Source organism: Protopterus annectens, chromosome 2.part0 (assembly GCF_019279795.1).
Source record: "Protopterus annectens isolate FY-2018-M chromosome 2.part0, PAN1.0, whole genome shotgun sequence".
In the NCBI taxonomy this organism is placed as follows: Eukaryota; Metazoa; Chordata; order Ceratodontiformes; family Protopteridae; genus Protopterus; species Protopterus annectens.
The window spans coordinates 1,457,914,848-1,457,933,868 of record NC_056728.1 but is presented as its reverse complement, the minus strand read 5'-3'; the positions used below and the strand labels follow the sequence as shown (position 1 = coordinate 1,457,933,868).

General features: G+C 35.0%; 1 protein-coding gene across 1 annotated transcript in view; it reads right to left on the bottom strand.

Moving 5' to 3' along the window:
• The window catches only part of NDST4 (N-deacetylase and N-sulfotransferase 4), a 2,939,889-nt gene that overhangs the window by 650,756 nt on the left and 2,270,112 nt on the right, over positions 1-19,021 (bottom strand). Inside the window, exon 8 of the mRNA XM_044061661.1 lies at positions 15,965-16,061. Coding sequence (XP_043917596.1) covers positions 15,965-16,061 — 97 coding nt within the window. The remainder of the gene's footprint in view (positions 1-15,964; positions 16,062-19,021) is intronic.

The window sequence follows — 19,021 nt, the reverse complement described above, 5'->3', positions numbered from 1 at the left end:
GTATTTTGTCGACTGTCAACTGCTTGTTCACTGCTTGTTTCACATTTTTATAAGTTTGTTTTCGTTTGAGCTTTTAGGTTTAGGAAAGAGAGATCCAGAACTGGTCTCCAAGCATTTTCTTTCTTTGGCATGAAGAACAGCCTTAAATAAAAATCCTTCCCCAACTGGGAAGGAGGTCTGAGAGAAAGAGAAACACCCACAGGGAAAATTAACACCCTCTAAATCTGAATCAGAAATCTGAGGACAAAACCTCAAATCTGTCCCTGCATCTTCCTGTTCAGATTCAAAATATTGAATCTCTTCAGGAAAACATGTGTCCTTGTTTCTTTTACCAGAAACTACTTTACAAGAAGGATCAATAGCCTGAATTAAACCCTGAGCCAGACCCAGTTAACTACGCCTGTCTAAGAAACTTTAAGAAGTAGACACATATACTTAGTTTTCTGTTTCTTTTTGAAAGGAAAAAAATAGGGTCAACCATGTTACTAATGGCAGCAGCAACCTCCCCGAGGATGGGCATAGCATTCTGACACAACAGAAAAACCTCTCCTGTTCCCTATTCCAGTACCAACAAGAATGGTCCTTTGCCCACTGAAGGGACCTAAAAGCTGCAGAGGATGTGGCTAACTCCCAGTCCAAAGTGTCTGTAAGTGCTACACCAGGGGTAACAGGTTAAAATATGAGTAGTCTGAGGTACAATAAATGGTTACAGCACAGTCACTCACCTGTGGCTGATGCAAATTACTAGCCTACTGTGGTGGTAAAGGCTGTTTGCTTAACTTTTGCTTTTTGTGGCTGGATGAAAGACAGAATGTGGGACTGGTAGTTTTGTTCCATGCTCAAGCTGCAAACGGGGCCTCTTTCCTTGGGAAGAGAAGCAGCAAAGCTAGTAAAAGTAAGAGTCTTTAAAAGTTCCTTTTCAACAGGGAAAAGCAATTTAAAACACATTGATAGTCTCCCTAAAAGTAAAATAAACACAATTTATCCACAGAAAAATGGTTTTCAGTTACTTTACACAACCTTTAAACTGACAAGAAAAAAGAACACTCCCATTTAAAAGTATGATGCAGTCTTGTGGCAGTCCATAAAAACACAAAACTCCTAGCTTTTAAATAACATTCCTGAAGAGGGAAATGATCAAGTACAAACAATATTTAAAACATGGAAGGTTGTTCTCCAAAGGCAACTTAGTCAAGCAAGCAAAGGAACAGCACCAATCCACTGTCAATCCTTGAAAGCCTTAAAGGTTGTACTCTTTGGAATCAATAAAGCTCTGAAGAGTTTTCCATCCAAACCTGCCTTTTAGTCAGCTCAGCTCAAGCTGCTTGACAGTTTGGGTTTGTGGAAGGTGCCCTAAAACATTGGAAGCTGTCTGACTATTATATCCTTGACAGGATATAACCCACATAGCTAAGGCTACTGCAGGAATGATCAATATGATAAACATCTGGGAGATGAGCATTATGGTTCTTGCAAACAAATCTTGAATGTTGAAATATAAAAATAGCACAGATTAAATTTTAAAGTATAAATATAATAACACCCTCCTACACAGAGAATAGTGGGTAAGTAAAGTAAAATAAATAGACATGCTTTTTAAAATGCTCATAAAATATTTATACAAGTATTTGTAAACAGTTTTTTATAAAATGTTGAAAAACAAGACAACTTAGATGAGTGCAAAACATGCATAATATATATATATATATATATATATATATATACAAAAATAAACAACTAGCTGGTAAAGTGACTGGCTTAGAGTCACAAAGTCGGCAAATTGAGATAGAAAGAATCAAACCCTGTTCTCTTGACTACAAGAAACAGATCTTTAACAGCTCAGAGCCTTAATCCTCTTCATTAACCTCCTGACACACTACCATTACCATGTATGAGCAGATTTCAGGCCCTTTTCTAGAGAGCAGTCACTGTAGCAGCAGAATGGGCTAGTGTTGTTGAAGATCATCAGCAAAAAAGCAGACTACAAGTCAGGCTTATCAGCAATAAACAAAAAGAGATCAAGAAAGATCAGTGAGGAGCAACTCCACAGGAAGGAAGGCAAGGGTATGAAGTTTTAATTATCACAAATGGTCCACGTCCCACTTGAAAGAAAGAAAATATTATGAAGTTTTAGTTATCAAAGACAGACCACCCTACTTGGAGGAAGGAAAGGATTATAAAGCTTCAACTAATACCGAGGGACCATCACCACTGGCAAGAAGGAAGAAAGGGATTATGACTGAAGTATTAGTTAGCAACAAGGGGCCAAACCCACTGGGAGGAAGGAAAAAAGGGATTATGACTGAAGTATTAGTTAGCAACAAGGGGCCAAACCCACTGGGAGGAAGGAAAAAAGGGATTATGATTGAAGTATTAGTTAGCAACAAGGGGCAAAACCCACTGGCAAGAAGGAAGAAAGGGATCATGATTGAAGTATTAGTTAGCAACAAGGGGCCAAACCCACTGGGAGGAAGGAAGAAAAGGATTATGATTGAAGTATTAGTTAGCAACAAGGGGCCAAATCCACTGGGAGGAAGGAAAAGATTATCAAGTTTTCTGAGTACTGGAAACATTTTACTGATTTAAAAAACATCTTTATTGAATTATCACATGTGAGACAGACAAACTTACATTTATATAAAAATAAACAAACCAAAGTAACAAGTCCACATTTACAAACATTATACATCACATACATTTTCTATACAATATAATCAATCAAATGTTATATAAATTGTAAAATTCTTGCTTTCCCTTAAACCTTGTTCCTCATCCAAATCATTTTTCTGCATGCACTGTTCCCACAATTTATTTATTTATTTATTTTATTTTATTTTACATTTGTTGACCAGGAATGTCTGACTGAGTCAAAGCCCTTTTTCAGCAGAGGCCCAGGGAGAAAAGCTCCAGTACATACATATAACATTTAGTCATTGATTACAGATATTATACAAGTGGGATTTTTGAGAGTTTACAGATTACCTTTAGTCATCATATAAATATTATTTAAGTAGAAAAAATATTAAAAATAGTTAGATCACAGCCATAACAATTTTTAAAAAAGTAGTACTTAGTATAAAATAGCAACATAGGCTTTTTTTTTTTTGCAATTTATCAAACAGGATACAGTACATGCATAATGAAGAAGAAGACTCAGATTTTTCTCTGTCATTTACTCCTACCCTTTTCTAAAGATCCAATTTCCTGTTGTTTTATCTCTGTTACAATATTCACTACTTCAGCTAAGTTTGGCTCAGACTTTTCCATTGTCTAGTAACTGCTTTTCTGGCAGCCACAAGAATTAAACTTAAATAGGACATAATATATCTAGGCAATTCAGACCCTGTATCTCTGCTCAAAAAATTATTTCCCTAGTTAGACTCATTTGCTCGTCCAGTATTCCTGACAGAGTACTCTGTAGGGAATTTTTAAAGTCTGCAAATTATACTTTGAAAATATACGTTCTCAGTTACCTCTTTCTTCCCTATCACACCTCCAACATTTGCCATCTACCTGAGGAAGAATTCTTTGGAGTCTGCTTGGGGTAAAAAACTACCCACACAAACACTTTCAAGCAAAACCCTAAATCTTCTAGACTGTGATGCATATGTGGGAGCCATATGTACATCCTCTCATTGTTTCTTTCTGAATTGCTTATCTAATTTCTCTTCCCAATCTTTTCTGATCTCCTCTGACTGAGTACTACAGTCATTGTGCAATATTTTATATGCCCTACTGATTACCTCTTTTTAACAGCAGCTTCTGTTCTAGATTTAACCACTGCAGGCCTTTCACACAGGGTTCCCCTCTCCCTTTCTCTTTGCCTATCCTCTGATATCAGTCCTTGATAGGGAAGGCAGTCCAAATGTCTTCTTGGCCTCTTCCAATTCTATTACTTTTCTCTCTCTAATTATTTGTTCCCAATACCTTGCTTCATTTACCAGTTTTCTCCAGTAAATTTCAGCCCTCTCTTGCCTATTCTCTGTACCACTAATTGCAGTCATCCCTGTCCTCAGAATCGTCTTTATCTACTTCTGTGTTGGCTTAGTTGTTAGAATACTTTGTGCTATGTTAACAACAATCATGTAGAATATTGCATTCATATTCTCCTTAAGGATCTGCATCCAAAATCGCTCTCTCACCTTATTTCTTGAATTTGTCCCCTGTTTCATCATCATCCCTTTCCATTTTGAATTGTAGTTGTTTCTGCTTCTGTTATGTATAAGAGCCTTAGCAGTGCAGCTCTAAAATATCCCTTCAAATCAGGTAAACCACCTTGTTGTATTGCAAGAATCAGGTTATCCCACTTGACTCTTGCCCTCTTCACTTCCCAGATAAAATCCTTGAACTCTTTATCAATTAGCATCCGCTTTTCACCTTGGGTTGATATGCCTGATGTGTATAAAACTAAAGGGTCTATAAACATTTTACTACTTGTATCTTGCTCTCCATATCCATAGGCAACAGCTTCAAGTTTCTCAGTATTAAGTATGTATTATGTTTTGTTTAGGCTCTTCCCACATATTGTTAGCTGCCAAAACAGAATAATTTTTAATGTATACTCCTGAATACTTCATGTTATCATGTTCCCATAAATATGGGTATTGCTGAACTATCGGTAAGAGCTTCCAGTTTCTCAGTTTTTGTATTATGTTTTATTTAGTCTCTTATCACATATCTTTAGCTGCCATAACAGAATCCTTTTTAACACTTACTCCTAAATACTTCATTTTATCATGTGGCTATAAATATGGGTATTGCTGAACCAATTCATGTGTGGGTACATACAGTTTACAGTTATAACCCTTATTTTATCTTCAGTAATTTTATATCCTGAAAAACATAGCACTGTCTCAAAATGTTCAACAACATTATTAAGATATATAATAATATTGTCTGCAAATAAAGCCAACTTTTTTTGATTACCATACCGATTTTATTCTTGAATTTCTGAGTCCCTTATTTTCTTTGCCAATAGTTCTAAATATAATGCAAATAACAAAGTGAAAGAGGACACCTTTGTCTGGTTCTTCTATTTAGACACTGCTTATTGGAGAGGAACCCTCCCACATTGATTTCTGCCTCTGATCCTTCATGTATCCTCCTAATTCACCTTATTATTGTAACAGACAATGCAAATGCTTCCATTGCCCTACTCATTAAAATCTCAGTTTACTCTATTGAATGCTTTTTCTGCACCAATAACAGCACTATTTTCTTACATTCTTCTTCCCTCTGGATCATCATTGTTCTATTAATGTTGTCAAATAGTTGCTTCCCCCTCCATAAAACCACAATTACCCCTGTCTATGAATTTTGGCAACACCTTCCCATTCTTTTAGCCATTATAGACAGAGACACTTTATACTCATGGTTTAAAATTGAAATGGGCCTATATGAAGCTGGATCTGATGGGTCTTTACCTTCTTTAAGTATCACAACCACCATAGATTTTTTCCAGGATAATTGTATGTCCTCTTTTTCTAAATACTGCTAAACAAAACCTTTCAGATCTTTACCACTTTCTTCCCTCCTAGTGTCCAATCTTCCACCAGAATACCATCTATTCCTGGATAATTTCCTGCAGATTGGTTGTAGATCACCATTTTATCTCAGCTCCTCCTATACTAACTGTTAATTGTTGAGCCTCCTCTGCCTCTAACCTTGGCACATTTATGTCTTCCATAAATATTTCAGTTTGTGCTTTTTCTTGATTTCCACATTTGTCTGCTTTATACAAATATTCATAACATTTCTGAAATATCTCTAGTACCTGTCAGGATCTCTGGTTATTTTTCTTGTTATAGGATGCCTATGTATGTCACCACCCCTTTCTACTTTCAGTTGCCTAAGTTGCTGTGGTAAAAGTTTTTGTGCTCTGGAATTATTATCAAAATAGAGTTGCTTAACAACAATCTTTCTAAACTCATGCATACTATCCAAGTACTCACTTATTTTCTGCTCAGCATTCTGCAGCTGCACCAATTCTTGTTCTGTGAGATTTCCCTTATTATTCTGCAATACTTTAACCTTTGTCAGTCCCTCTAAATAACTCTTGCTACTTCTTAATGATATGTCACTTTCTTTATTTCTACCCTATTTTTAAACCCCACTCACTAGCTATACCTTCTGAAGTACTTTGCATCTTCCTTAATAACTCTTGAATACTTTCTACTAACCATTCCTTAAATTCTTCTCTTTTTAACAGGTAAGTGGAGAAGTCCAGTGTCACATTTTTACTTCATTACACTGCATTTTTATCTTCATTAGTGTTGGTGCATATTATAAAATATTTATTAGATGTGTGTCAAAGCTCTCAATTAAATGCAGGTGTTCTTGTGAAATATAATGTCTGTTTAGTCTAGCCCAGTTATTGTACCTTGGGGTAAATATGTAAATTGCCTCCAAACTCCTGTTGATGAATTCACATCTTCCATACTAGATATTTTCATAAATTTCTTCAGAAATCTACCCTCTTTTGTTATATTTTCCCTTCCAAGCCCCAGATAAGCCCTCACTGTTGTCAATCAAATGTCAATCCCTATCTATAAGTAATATTCCCTGCTGAAAGCTGATTATTTCTACCCAAATTTTCTTATGCTCCATAATAGCAGTTTTAGGTAGAATTTAAATAGTGTGCCAGTGTAATCCTTATCCTTTCCAGTAGCCCCTTACTACCACAAATCTATGATTATTATCCTTTTTCCTCATCTATCACTATTGGAGCTAGTCTAGCAATTAATATAAGTACTCCACTCTTCCTCCGTCTCTGATATTTTGTGAATATCCATCCTGACATCCTTTCTTTATCAAATTCACATTCTGAATTCTTTACAAATGTGTCTCTTGTAACATTGCTATTTGCACTCTGCATTTCTTAATATAATTAAATATACATTCCTTTTTGGCTATACTTGTGAGGCCATTCACATTCCAAGATAATATAGAAAATGCCATAACTATAATCAGAAGTCATCATTCCCACCTATTATATAAGGCAGCTTTATTAAATGTGTATTTCCAGCTTTTGTGATACATGCACCCACTAATGTTTGGCAGTTTGATCCTTTATACAGTTTTTTCTTATCATCTCCATTTGAACTTATGAGACATTGTATAACACTTTTTATTTTATTGAACATTCTCATTAAAAAAAAAACAGAATATACCTATAACCTGTTAACTTAATGCAAAAACGCAAAACTGTGTACATCTTCAAATAATGAAGTTTAACCCTGCTAATAGGAACAATTGTCCGAAATATATAGCTGCAAACACAAGCCTTGACTAAACTAAAGTTGAGGTTATCCATGCTAAGACACATTATTGTGTGTTCCTACTTATACTAATTGGTGTCAGTTCTTTTTTATTTTTATTTCCCTCCCAGACGTGAAAAAACAACATGAATTCTTTTAGAAAATATTAACTTTTTGGCTTAAAGAAACCAGTGTTTTGGCTTTTATTGCCCTATAAGCAGCTTGTCTCCATGCAAAAATAAGAAAAAAAATCCATCCCTCATCTGCGGGCTTCTAAAGACATTATGAAACATTTATTGCTTAAGGAAAGCTCGCATTCTTATTTACTTGTTTCCACTTAAAACTTGTTTTTAGATTAAGTCAAGGGTCTTAATCCAGAAATTCAGCTATGTAAAAATGAGAGAAAACATATCAGCTCAACATATATTATGGTCTGTGTACTTTTGCATCTCATCTTTAACTTCAAAAACCCAAGTTTACAGACTATTAACTTAAACATGCTTTTGTATAGACTTTTTTCTCATTTTACATTGTAATGCATATACTTTTTGTAATACTAAAAAAGAAAGAAAGGAAAATAGTCATCTGTTTACTTTAGTATCTTTATCCCATACAATAGCTAAAATACTTCACTATATAATATGCAATATATATCATGAAAGTTTTATAGAAATACTGTTAAGAACAGAAATTGTTTTATTTACAGTTGCTTGTTTTCCTTCCTCTTCCCTACCCCTTAGTGTCCTTCCAAACATTAATGACATGAACTGAGCCAAAGGCCTTTCTGTTCAACACAAGTTAAACAAAGTCAACAAAAGCCCATTCTTTCTACTTGTTCTTGTACAGCCATGTTCCACAAATGCAACAGATGCTTTGGAATCTCACATTTATTCACTAATTTAAATATTGCTGGTCTTCTTCCTGTTCATCTCCATCTCCCCATCTCTGTAATCTGGTTCAATTCCAAGGTACTCCCGATTCTTCTAGACAACTCCTATGCTTTTCTTTGTCTCTCAATAATTTTTCTTTGGAATATTGGAAACGTTTTCACTAGCAAAGTCTTTCTGTGTGCTTTATTATCAGAAGAATGAGAAGCACAGTCCCCTTCTGCTTGATGGCTCACTTTTGTTGGACAAACTATTGTAATTCCTCATTAACCTGTTCTGCATCAAAAATAACTTTGATCATCCAGGAAAAAAAAAGGATTCTATCACACCTGCCTCTCAACAGTCCCTAATTGCTGGAATAAATTTCTTTCTCTTCTGTCTGGTGTACAATGAATAATCATTTTCCACAAACACTCTGTTGTCTCCAACTTTTAATTCTTTGCCCTTCTGCCACAGTTTTGTCAGAATCAACCCTTTCTGCTTGTAGGATTGCATCTTTACTAATACAGGTCTTGTCTGCTTTCTCATGGCCAGGTTTGCAGCATACACATGATGTGTCCTTTCAATTAACAGATCTTTCTGTGTAATAAAGGATGGGTTTTGCATAATGGTTATGGTCTTTACCTTCATAGACAAAAGGTACATGGCTTGATTCTGGTCTCAGGTTATTGGCTAGGCTTAAAATGGCCCTTCAAGGCAGTTAGCTTAGTATTCAACTATGTTCACTATTAAACCTATACCAGCTCAGTTGCTATTTGTGCCAAAGTTAATACAGTCCATTTCTTCTAGTTTCCCTGGTACAGCAGAAAATCTCAGGTTTCCATACGTGCTCTGTCCTGTAATTCTACCATTTTTTGAAACATCTCTTTTTGAACAGTCTCATAATCAGCCAGCTTTTTATTCATTTCATCCTCTGTGTTTTGCAGTTTTATCAGCTGACTTGAATATCTGTTTAAAGCTTCTTCCATTTTTCCAGCCATTTGTTATATGAGTTGACATACTCCTTCATTGCTTCATTTATTTTAATCAGGTCTGAGCACATTGGACTTATTTTTTCCTCTACATTACTGGAAACCATATCTTGCACCAAAGCTGGAGCCTGAACTGTTTTTTGCTGAACAGCTGCAGGATTCTTCTCAATCAGTGTTTTCTTTTCACCTTTTCTAGTTGATTTTCTTTCAATCTCTTTTAGTTTCTTCTTTGCTGCCATCCAGCCAGTATACTTATTAGCCAGTAACTTAATTTATTAAAAGTGACAGAGTTCCTGGTCCTTGTCTTTCAGTTTCTTTTTCACAAAGGGACAGTTGAAGTGAAGCTGTTGATCAGTATGCAACCATCTTAGAAAGATTTGATGTCTTAAATACAGTAGCAAATAAGTGGTTTATCACAGTGGGTATAAGGTTCTATGGAGCTCTGTCCTGCACTTCTGGATCTGAGTTCCATAATTGCTAATCACCTAACATATGAGTGTGCACAAATGACTTAACCAAACAATGTTCTGGTCTGTCTTTGAAAACAAATAACTGTAACTTAAGACTTTACCCAGTAACCCATGTTTTTTTGAAAGCAAGTCATATTTTCTGACTCACCTAGGAGGTGCTGTCATGGGGATATTGAATCAAAGGCCTTTCTTAAGTCAATGTGTAGTGCTCCTATGGGATACCCTCTATTTATGCCTCTAAATGCGATGTTGGTAAAGGAAATATGCAAGTGTGCTACTGGTGCTCTTTTCTTTGCAAAATCCATACTGCTGACTGCAGAAGAGACCACATGACTGTAACAGACCTTAAAATTGTGAAGCTTTTAACTTCTTAATGAATTTCATGGGGGGGGTAGGAAGACTGGTCAGAAGTTGGAAAAATGCCCAGGTGTGAATTGGGGAATCTCATTAGTAGATTTCCAGAGGAAAGGGAAGGAATTGCAAGATAAATAGTTTATATATGTGGCAAAGTGGAATGGCAAAAAATGGAGTACAGAGATACTAAGGAAGATGGAATAGTAATGCTAGCTTATAGTTTTCCATGCACTGGGGTATTTCTAAGAAGTAAGAAAACAACAGCGTAATATTTTGCTTAACTTAGAATAAGCCAAGAATTCACATGGAAAGGGTTGTGAGGGGTCTTAGTAGTTGAAAAGATAAGAGAGCATGTTTTCTGAGAAAAGTGGTAAGTAGGTGTTAGCCACAAATTTTAGGTAGGAACATTTGGTATAGATTAGGTATAAGTAAATATGCCATTTGGCTGTGGTCATTCAGCAAAGTAGTCTGCTTATTTTAAAAAAGTTTTGAGTTGCTCAATTCTGAGGTCTCTCTCTGCTAACAAAGAAGTTGGCTTTGTTATTGCAGTCTTTACAGAAACTAACAAAATCCTGCCAAGTCAGATTTATCTTCAGAGCTTCTAAAAGGTGACCAGGCTTCATCTTTAAGCTTCAACAGTTTTTTGGGGTGCATGTAATTAACCTTAATCATAAATAGATGCTACATTTACCATTTTCTTTCATGTGAGAAAACAGCTGTCCTAAAATTGAATCAGGATGTTGAGTAAATAATATGGGATAACAGTAAGAAGAACGTACTAGAAAAAGTCACTGCGCAAATAACAAAAACAGGTTTGGATATTATCCTTCATCAAGTTGTGCATATACTCAGTTAATAAATAATTATTAAATTCAGATGAATAATGACAGATATAAAGACAATCAGATTAATAAAAATCACAGTAAGGAAAGAAGGAGCTATTTAATGAAGGAAAGAACAAAAGAATTAACAAAGGCTGATAGAAAAAAAGAAACACTTACAAATGCCACAAAAGAGAGAGAGAGAGAGAGAGACGGACGGAATTACAAGAATAATGCAGATACTTGTAAGGAAAGTGTCCATCCAGACCCTGTATGGGTGCTAATGTGTTAGTAGCTCACAAGATACCTGTTCACTGCCACATGCTTGAAAAAGGCATTCAAGCCTCCACTAGGCTGACTACCTTTTATTTTGTAGCCCTCCCCACACCAGACCCTGTAAAACTATATAGCCCTACCAGTACCTAAACTCTGACTGTAAAACTGCCATCCAGATCCCAACGCAACTCCTTGTTTCCTAACCCTAAACTTCTACTCCCACTTCCTATCCCTAAATTCCTTGTCACTCCCTAAACCTAAAACTCCATCCTTCCTATGTAACCGCAGATTTTCTGATCATTCCCTAACCTTAAAGGTCCCCTCCTACTCCCTAACCATAAAACTCCCTTCTTGCTTCCTTACCTTAAATTCCCCTTCCCGCTGCGGTTTTCGAATGCTTGTGACTCAATCACCTGTAGCACTCACTGTTGAGCCTTAGGGAAAATTCTGAGCAATGTTTACAATGTTTTCATCATTTTGATAAAGAGGGTTGAAGTAGAATCCTAATTGATGAGTAGCAAATGCAAACTTAACCTGTTTCAGAGACAGAGAAAACAAACAGAATATCAGACCATTTGCAAAACATATTATACAAAGCAATGACAGAGAGTGACTATATTGTTGGATAAAATAACAGTTTTTAATAAAGTATTAAGTACAAATAACCATGGAGAGGTTAGAAATAGCAGTGAGTGTATTAATCAAATAAGCAAATATGTTTACAGACACAGGATGGAACTGGTTCTATAACAGATAATACGAACAACAACATAATGCCTAATTCAGAATTGCAGAAGATCAAGAAAATTATTTACATAATTTATCAAAATTTATAAAGTGTTCCACCTCTCAGTGGCTGTTTTGAAGAACTGGTCAAAGTAAAATGCAAAACAATAAGAAGCAAAAGGTCGTGCTTTGAGGGGAAATTTCTATTACTTGAGGTACAGTCTAGTTAATTAATTTGGACTGGTGAAGCTAGTTTTATGCCTATAGAAAACAGTGTCTATTGGATGCTTTTGATGACTACTTGAAACTTGTTTCTTATTTATTACATGTTAACAAGTGATGGCCTAAGATGTTTTTCAGTCATGTCCACGGGTTATATGGTAAAAAATAAAAGCATGTATATTTACATATGCATACAGTTGTACATGTGCTAATATATATGAATACACACACACACACACACACACACACATATATATATATATATATATATATATATATATATATACATACATACATATACACCATGGATATAAAATGTTTACATACCCATGGCAAAATGCCAGGTTTTTGTGATCTAAAAAAATGAAAGCACAATAAATCATATCAAAACTTTTCCCACCTCTAATGTAACCTATAACCTGTATAATTCAATTGAAAAACAAACAAATCTGTTAGGGGAAAAAATATAAAAAATAAAAAATGTACAATACACTGGTTGCATAAGTGTGCACACGCTAAAAGTAATACTTTGTTGTGTGTGCACACCCTTAAACTAATACTTTGCTGACACACCTTTTGATTTAATTACAGCATTCAGCATGGCACATCCTGACTTGGCAATATTTGCCCACTCTTCCTTACAAAAGCACTCCAAATCTGTCAGATTGTGAGGGCATCTCTTGCGCACAGCTCTCTTCATGTCACTCCACAGATTTTCTATTGGATTTAGGTCTGGGCTCTGCCTGGGCCATTCCAAAACTGTAATTTTCTTCTGGTGAAGCCATTCTTTTTTTAATTTGGATGTATGTATGAGGTCATTGTCATGTTGAAAGGTGAAATTCCTCTTCATCTTCAGCTTTCTAGCAGACACCTGAAGGTTTTGGGCCAAAAGTGACTGGTATTTGGAACTGTTCATAATTCCCTCTACCTTGACTAAAGCCCCAGTTCCAGCTGAAGAAAAGCAACCTCAAAGCATGATACTGCCACCACCATGCTTCACCGTGAGGATGATGTTCTTTTGGTGATGCAAAGTATTGTTTTTTGAGCCAAACGTACCTTTTGGAATTGTGGCCAAAAAGTTCAACCTTGGTCTCATCAGACCATAACACATTTTCCCACATGCTTTTGGGAGACTTGATGTACTGTTTTGCAAATTTCTGCCCAGCCTGGATGTTTTTCTGTGTAAGAAAAGGCTTCCATCTTGCAGTTCTACCCCATAGTCCTGACATATAGAGAATATGTGAGATTGTTGTCACATGTAGTAAGCAACCAGTACTTGCCAAAAATTCCTGCAGCTCCTTCAGTGTTGTTTTAGGTCTCTTGGCAACCTCCCTAACCAGTTTCTGCCTAGTCTTTTGATCAATTTTGGTGGGATGTCCAGTTCTTTGCAACAACACTGTTGTCCCATATTTTCTCCACTTTTAGATGACTGTCTTCACTGTGTTCCAAGGCATATCCAATGCTGTGGAAATTTTTTTTTTACCCTTCTTCTGACTGATACCTTTCAACAATGAGAACCCTTTGATGCTTTGTAAGTTATCTGCGAACCATGGCTTTTGCTGTAGCAGGCAACTGAGAAAATGTCAGGAAAATCCTACTAGGACAGCTGAACTTTATTTGGGGTTAATCAGAGTCTCTTTAATTGATGGCAGGCATGCAACAAAGAAGACTGAATGTTGTAATTAAATCAAAAGGTGCTTCAATAAAGTATTAGTTTAAGGGTGAGCACAAACAACAAAGAATTAGTTTAAGGGTATGCACACTTATGCAACCAGCATATTGTATGTTTTTTATTTTTTATGTGTTTCCCCTTACAGATTTGTTTGTTTTTTAATTGAATTGTACAGGTTATAGGTCACATTCAGGTGGGAAAAGTTCTGAAATGATTTATTGTGGTCTCATTTGTTTTATATCACAAAAACCTGGGATTTTAACAGGAGTTTGTAAACTTTTTATATCTACTGTATATATATATATATATATATATATATATATATATATATATATATATATATATATATATATATAGCTCACTCCAAAACATAGAAAATACAAAATGTTGAAGGCGCAAAATGTTGAAAGTGGAATTTCCCTGTCCTCACTGTTGTGCAATCCCAGAGTTTGTATATATAATTAGCAGGGGGATGGGGGGGTGCATGTGGGCTTTTTCCAGCATAAAATCAATTTCAGCATTACATTTGACATTTTGTGCCTTCACCGTTTTGTTCTTTGGATGTTTTAAAGAGAAACCATGTGTGTGTGTGTGTGTGTGTGTGTGTGTGTGTGTGTGTGTGTGTGTGTGTGTGTGTGTGTGTGTGTGTGTGGGGAGGGCAAGTCAAGCTGTCTACACATGCAGGGCAGTAGGTAGCATTTTGACTTTTCAACATTATACTTTCAGTATTGCAGCTTTTGGTAAATTCCTTTTAAATAAATTGATATGGGACAAGATATATATATATATATATATATATATATATATATATATATATATATATATATATATATAAAATGACTTTTGGCCATATGTTAATTTCATTTAGTTTAGTTCTTTTGAAAGTTGCCACAGTTATAAAAACAATAAGCCACATGTTCTCATTCTTGTAACACTAAAGTGTATGAGTTTAATGCGAGTCACTGATGAGGACTAGAACCTCAGACCACCACAGCACGATGATAGGGTAATGGCAATGAAAGTAAAGCCCCATGTATTTCCATGCTGTCCTGTCTCTTCCATATAATGAGCTAGCATTTGTATTGGAAAGTCAGTTAGCTGCATATATTCACGACAAGGGTTCCTTTGAAGATAAGAGCAATGACCAATGATTTACATGCACTTGAAGTACAAGCTGTGAGAGTTTATTCTTTTCACTGCAAACTACTACAGTTTCACAATTAGTGCAAAGTAAGAGCAGGAAATGGTCAACAGTCTATGATAAATCAGAAAGCAAATCTAGGAAGTGAAATGATATGCATTATACATGAATCAGTTATGTGAATCACTGCCACTCCTACTCATGGATGAAATGAGATCAAATTGAGAATCCAAACTCCTCTCTGAAAGGAAATAATTTTAAAAAGATCTGTTATTCAGTCACATTTGGGAAGCCTTGGTTAATGAGGAGTGTTTGTGAGTGCTTTTGTGTTTCTGTTTCAATTCTGTGGCGTCTGTTATCTTAAATTATACACAAAGTGCTGTTGAACTATAAATACACAACAGACTTGTTTTTTTCTTTCCAGTCTGTTTTTATGCTTAGTGAACAACAGTGATTTGTGTGATCTCCCGGTCTACAGACATAGCAGGCTGAACTTGGCTAAAGTATACAATGCTGTACTGTGGCTCCTGCCTACAAACATCTAAGGACAGACTTCTGATCAGCAAGAGTCATTTCTTAAATTACATGCAACTCAGTAAGGCAAAACTAACAGAGAAAGGCTGCTAATCTGTGAAAGATACTCAAACAAAATTAGTGATCACAATGAATGCAAATATTTTTGAACTCATTAATTTACTTGATAACACATACAATAAAGGTATTCTGCTGGTGAACAGCAGTAACCAGAAAGGAGATGCTTAGAAATCTAGAAGGCTAGAAGATATGTAAAGAAAATAAGTTGTTAAATAAACCGTGCAAGGTACAACTAATGTTTAGAGTTTAAACTAAGCAGGTATGTTTATTTATCAGACAGAAGTAGTATTGATTCATATTATTATCATAAAAAGTGTCACCATCTGCCTGATGATTGCATCCCTCTCTCTGACTAGCAGTTTACATGTGTAGTGTCATTCTTCAGACACCAAGCCTGTCACTGCATTATGTATCCAAGTACAATTAAATGTTTTGGATGATCTTAAAACTAGTTATGACTACTGGAATTATTGAATTAAGTGCTAAAGACTGAACTGCAAATTAGGACAATGTAAACAATTCTTAAATGAATTCAAAAAAGCAAAGCATTTTGATTATTAGGACCAGATCTCACCAGTTTTCTGTGGTCCAATCACCAAGAATTTTGGTAAATGATCACAACTCTTTTCTCGAGACCAAATATCCCTGTGTCGTTTGTCATCACATGGATTCTGAAACAAAAAGAAGATAAAATATTACAATAATGCAATTTATTTCTCATCTTATGACCTGTGTGAACTGGAAGATAGTCTAAAACTAACACATATGCAATAAATTGCTTTAGAAGTAGCATGTAGGATTTGATAAATTCAACATATTTTTGTGTATGAACCACTACAGTACAATTTTATATCTAGAAGCCTTCCAAACTAATACAGTGCTCAACAGAGAAGAAACCACAATGCTTATCTTTCTTATAAACTCAGTGTATGACATGTGATCACTTTCTACAACATGATTTGGTCTAGAGCACATCTGTCAAGACCCATGGAATTCTTACAACTGAAGGCAAAGAAATAGGTGAACAATGAAATATTGGGGGAAAATGGGTCTTTCATTTAGAGAAATGTTATTTCTTCTAGAATGCTAGGATTCTGCAAAAAAAAAATGGTTTATGACTGGTTTCATCATTTAAGGCAATCTGTTCTTCATCTTCATTATAATGGTATATTAAGTGGGTTGAGCTGTCCTTAGCTGCCATTTCTAGAAATAGAAAACTTTGTGGTAAAGCAAATGTTTTTCCTATTCCTGTGGATTTACCAAATGATCATATTGAAAACTGTACAATATGTCTAATCTTATGTAACTTGTTCGCTCACTAAAACTCCAAAGATTATTCCAGTAGTGATTTTATGTAGGTGACACTTAATTCTTGCTTTATTATAGAAAACTTTTTCAGGTCAATGGTTTGGAAAGCAGTGAATTTTCAAAACACTTCATATAATTGTATTTCTCCAAAAGTGTAGCTTTTTAAATGCCACCTGTTGATGTGCAAAGAGTATAGTAACATAAATCTCTAATAAACAATGACTTGTAGTACATGAAATAGCAATAAGGTCTGCCAAGCTGTTAGCTACAGATCCAGAAGTACTTCTGTACTAAATGCTGAAGTGCTCTGCTATTCTAGATCATTCTTAGTGAGAAATAGGACTTGTTCGCAGTTCTATAAAGCAATGAGTCACTGATAAGGCATTCTGGAACCAGTGTTGTAAAATTAGTGGCATCTTATTTCACTTCGCCAACTAAGATACATAGAACTTCACAATAACTTAATTTTAAAAAAGATTTGTGGTTTACTTTTCTTACTAGGGGTACCATTTTCAACAATAAGAATTTCTGTCTGGTTTGCTAGTACATTTAACAACTTGTATTCTCAGAGACATTGATCAAAAGAAATCTTGGTAGGACATTACAGGGCATTAAAATGCACATTTTAAAATAAGAAGTATGGACATGTTGAACTGCACACACATTATGTCTTCTTTAACTCATTAACAGAAGATCAAATTTAAAAAAATTGTTTTCTTGTATTACTTCAACATTCTTCTGTGTCAGAAAGTTTCTGTGCCATAAACCACCAAGAAGTCAGGAAAAATTACATTGCATGCAGCTTTAGTTTGCTGGCATGAAAACAATGTATACTTTCAAACAGCAGCAGTGTGAGAATAAACAAAGTGCAGTAGACTTCTATAATCAAATCTGAAAACAAAAATGAATAGATCATTATACTCCAGGACAGTTTGGATATAGCAGGCAACACTTTAACTATAATATGTGGCCATGTTATAACAGGGTAGAAAAAAAGTATAATATTCTTTCAAAATCATAAGATTACTGATTACAGTAATTTTTAATTAGTTTAGATGATGGGTTGCAGCAGATATGTTGCTTATTATTCGTAGAAAGCTTCATATAACCTTTCACTATTTATTGGACATAAAAAGCTATACATTGCAAAACAATGTAGTTTCAACATAAAATGCATCATGGTTTAACCTGCCAGGTATGTTACTGCAGATTTTCTTTCTGTTATCTAATATTTAAGACTAAGATATATATATAAGGTGCATTTTGTTAATTAATGTCTACAAATGAAATTTATTAAGCACATCATATTATTTCCTGACAGACTATAAGATAACCAAAAGTAAATATATGTTAATGAATGCAGCCAGTATTGGGATCACATACGAGTACAGATACTGGTAATGCAATTCCAAAAGGAGTTATAAACAATGGGTGTAAAATGAACAGCAGAGGAAACAGCAGTAACAAATGACCTCAGGCAGACTCCCTGCATTCTCTCTGGCTTGTACATTTACTATTTATGCAAAGGTATTATAAATGACTGGGTTCTGAGAGCTTAGCAGTATTAGAACAGAATACATAATTAATATGACATCATCTTCAATTCATAAATACAAAATATCAGCTAGATATTATTGATCAAGCCTTCATTATAGCTGACAAAATTTGAGAGAAGCCAGTCAGGTTATTGCGTGGGAGACCAGATGACTATATATGACTCACAAAAATGCCATCTCACACACAGGCAACATCACCACTGTCATCATCATCATCCTCATCTCATATCATGAAAACATTACCAAAGTCCCCTGGCAGGGAGTGCACTGAATTTAATATCTGCTATGTCTCTGGATGGGAAGCTTCCTCTCTGAGACTTGTCTAGTCATGCCTAGGTTTTATATCTCACCAAGGATCAAGGCAAAAACATAAAAAAGTAAAGGACCCCTCTGACGTAAACCTAGCACCATCTATTAAAAGTTAATAGCTTAAAAAAGAGTGAGCATGGCTTAGAATGAGGCCTGCTTCTTCCTATATTCAAAATCCTTTTTCCATTCTCACTGTAGTTTTGAATTTTCATGGGAAATATCTTGTTCAATAAAATATATGCCAATAGAAATTGACAGTAAATGGCTAGCTTAGAGTTTTCACTTAGACAAACTTTTAATTTTGGAGCTATAATTAATCTTTCTCTTTCTTTATATATATATATTCATATAAATGAATATATGCATATGTACATATGTTTGTGTGTGTGTGTGTGTGTGTGTATATATATATATATATATATATATATATATATATATATATATATATATATAAAATA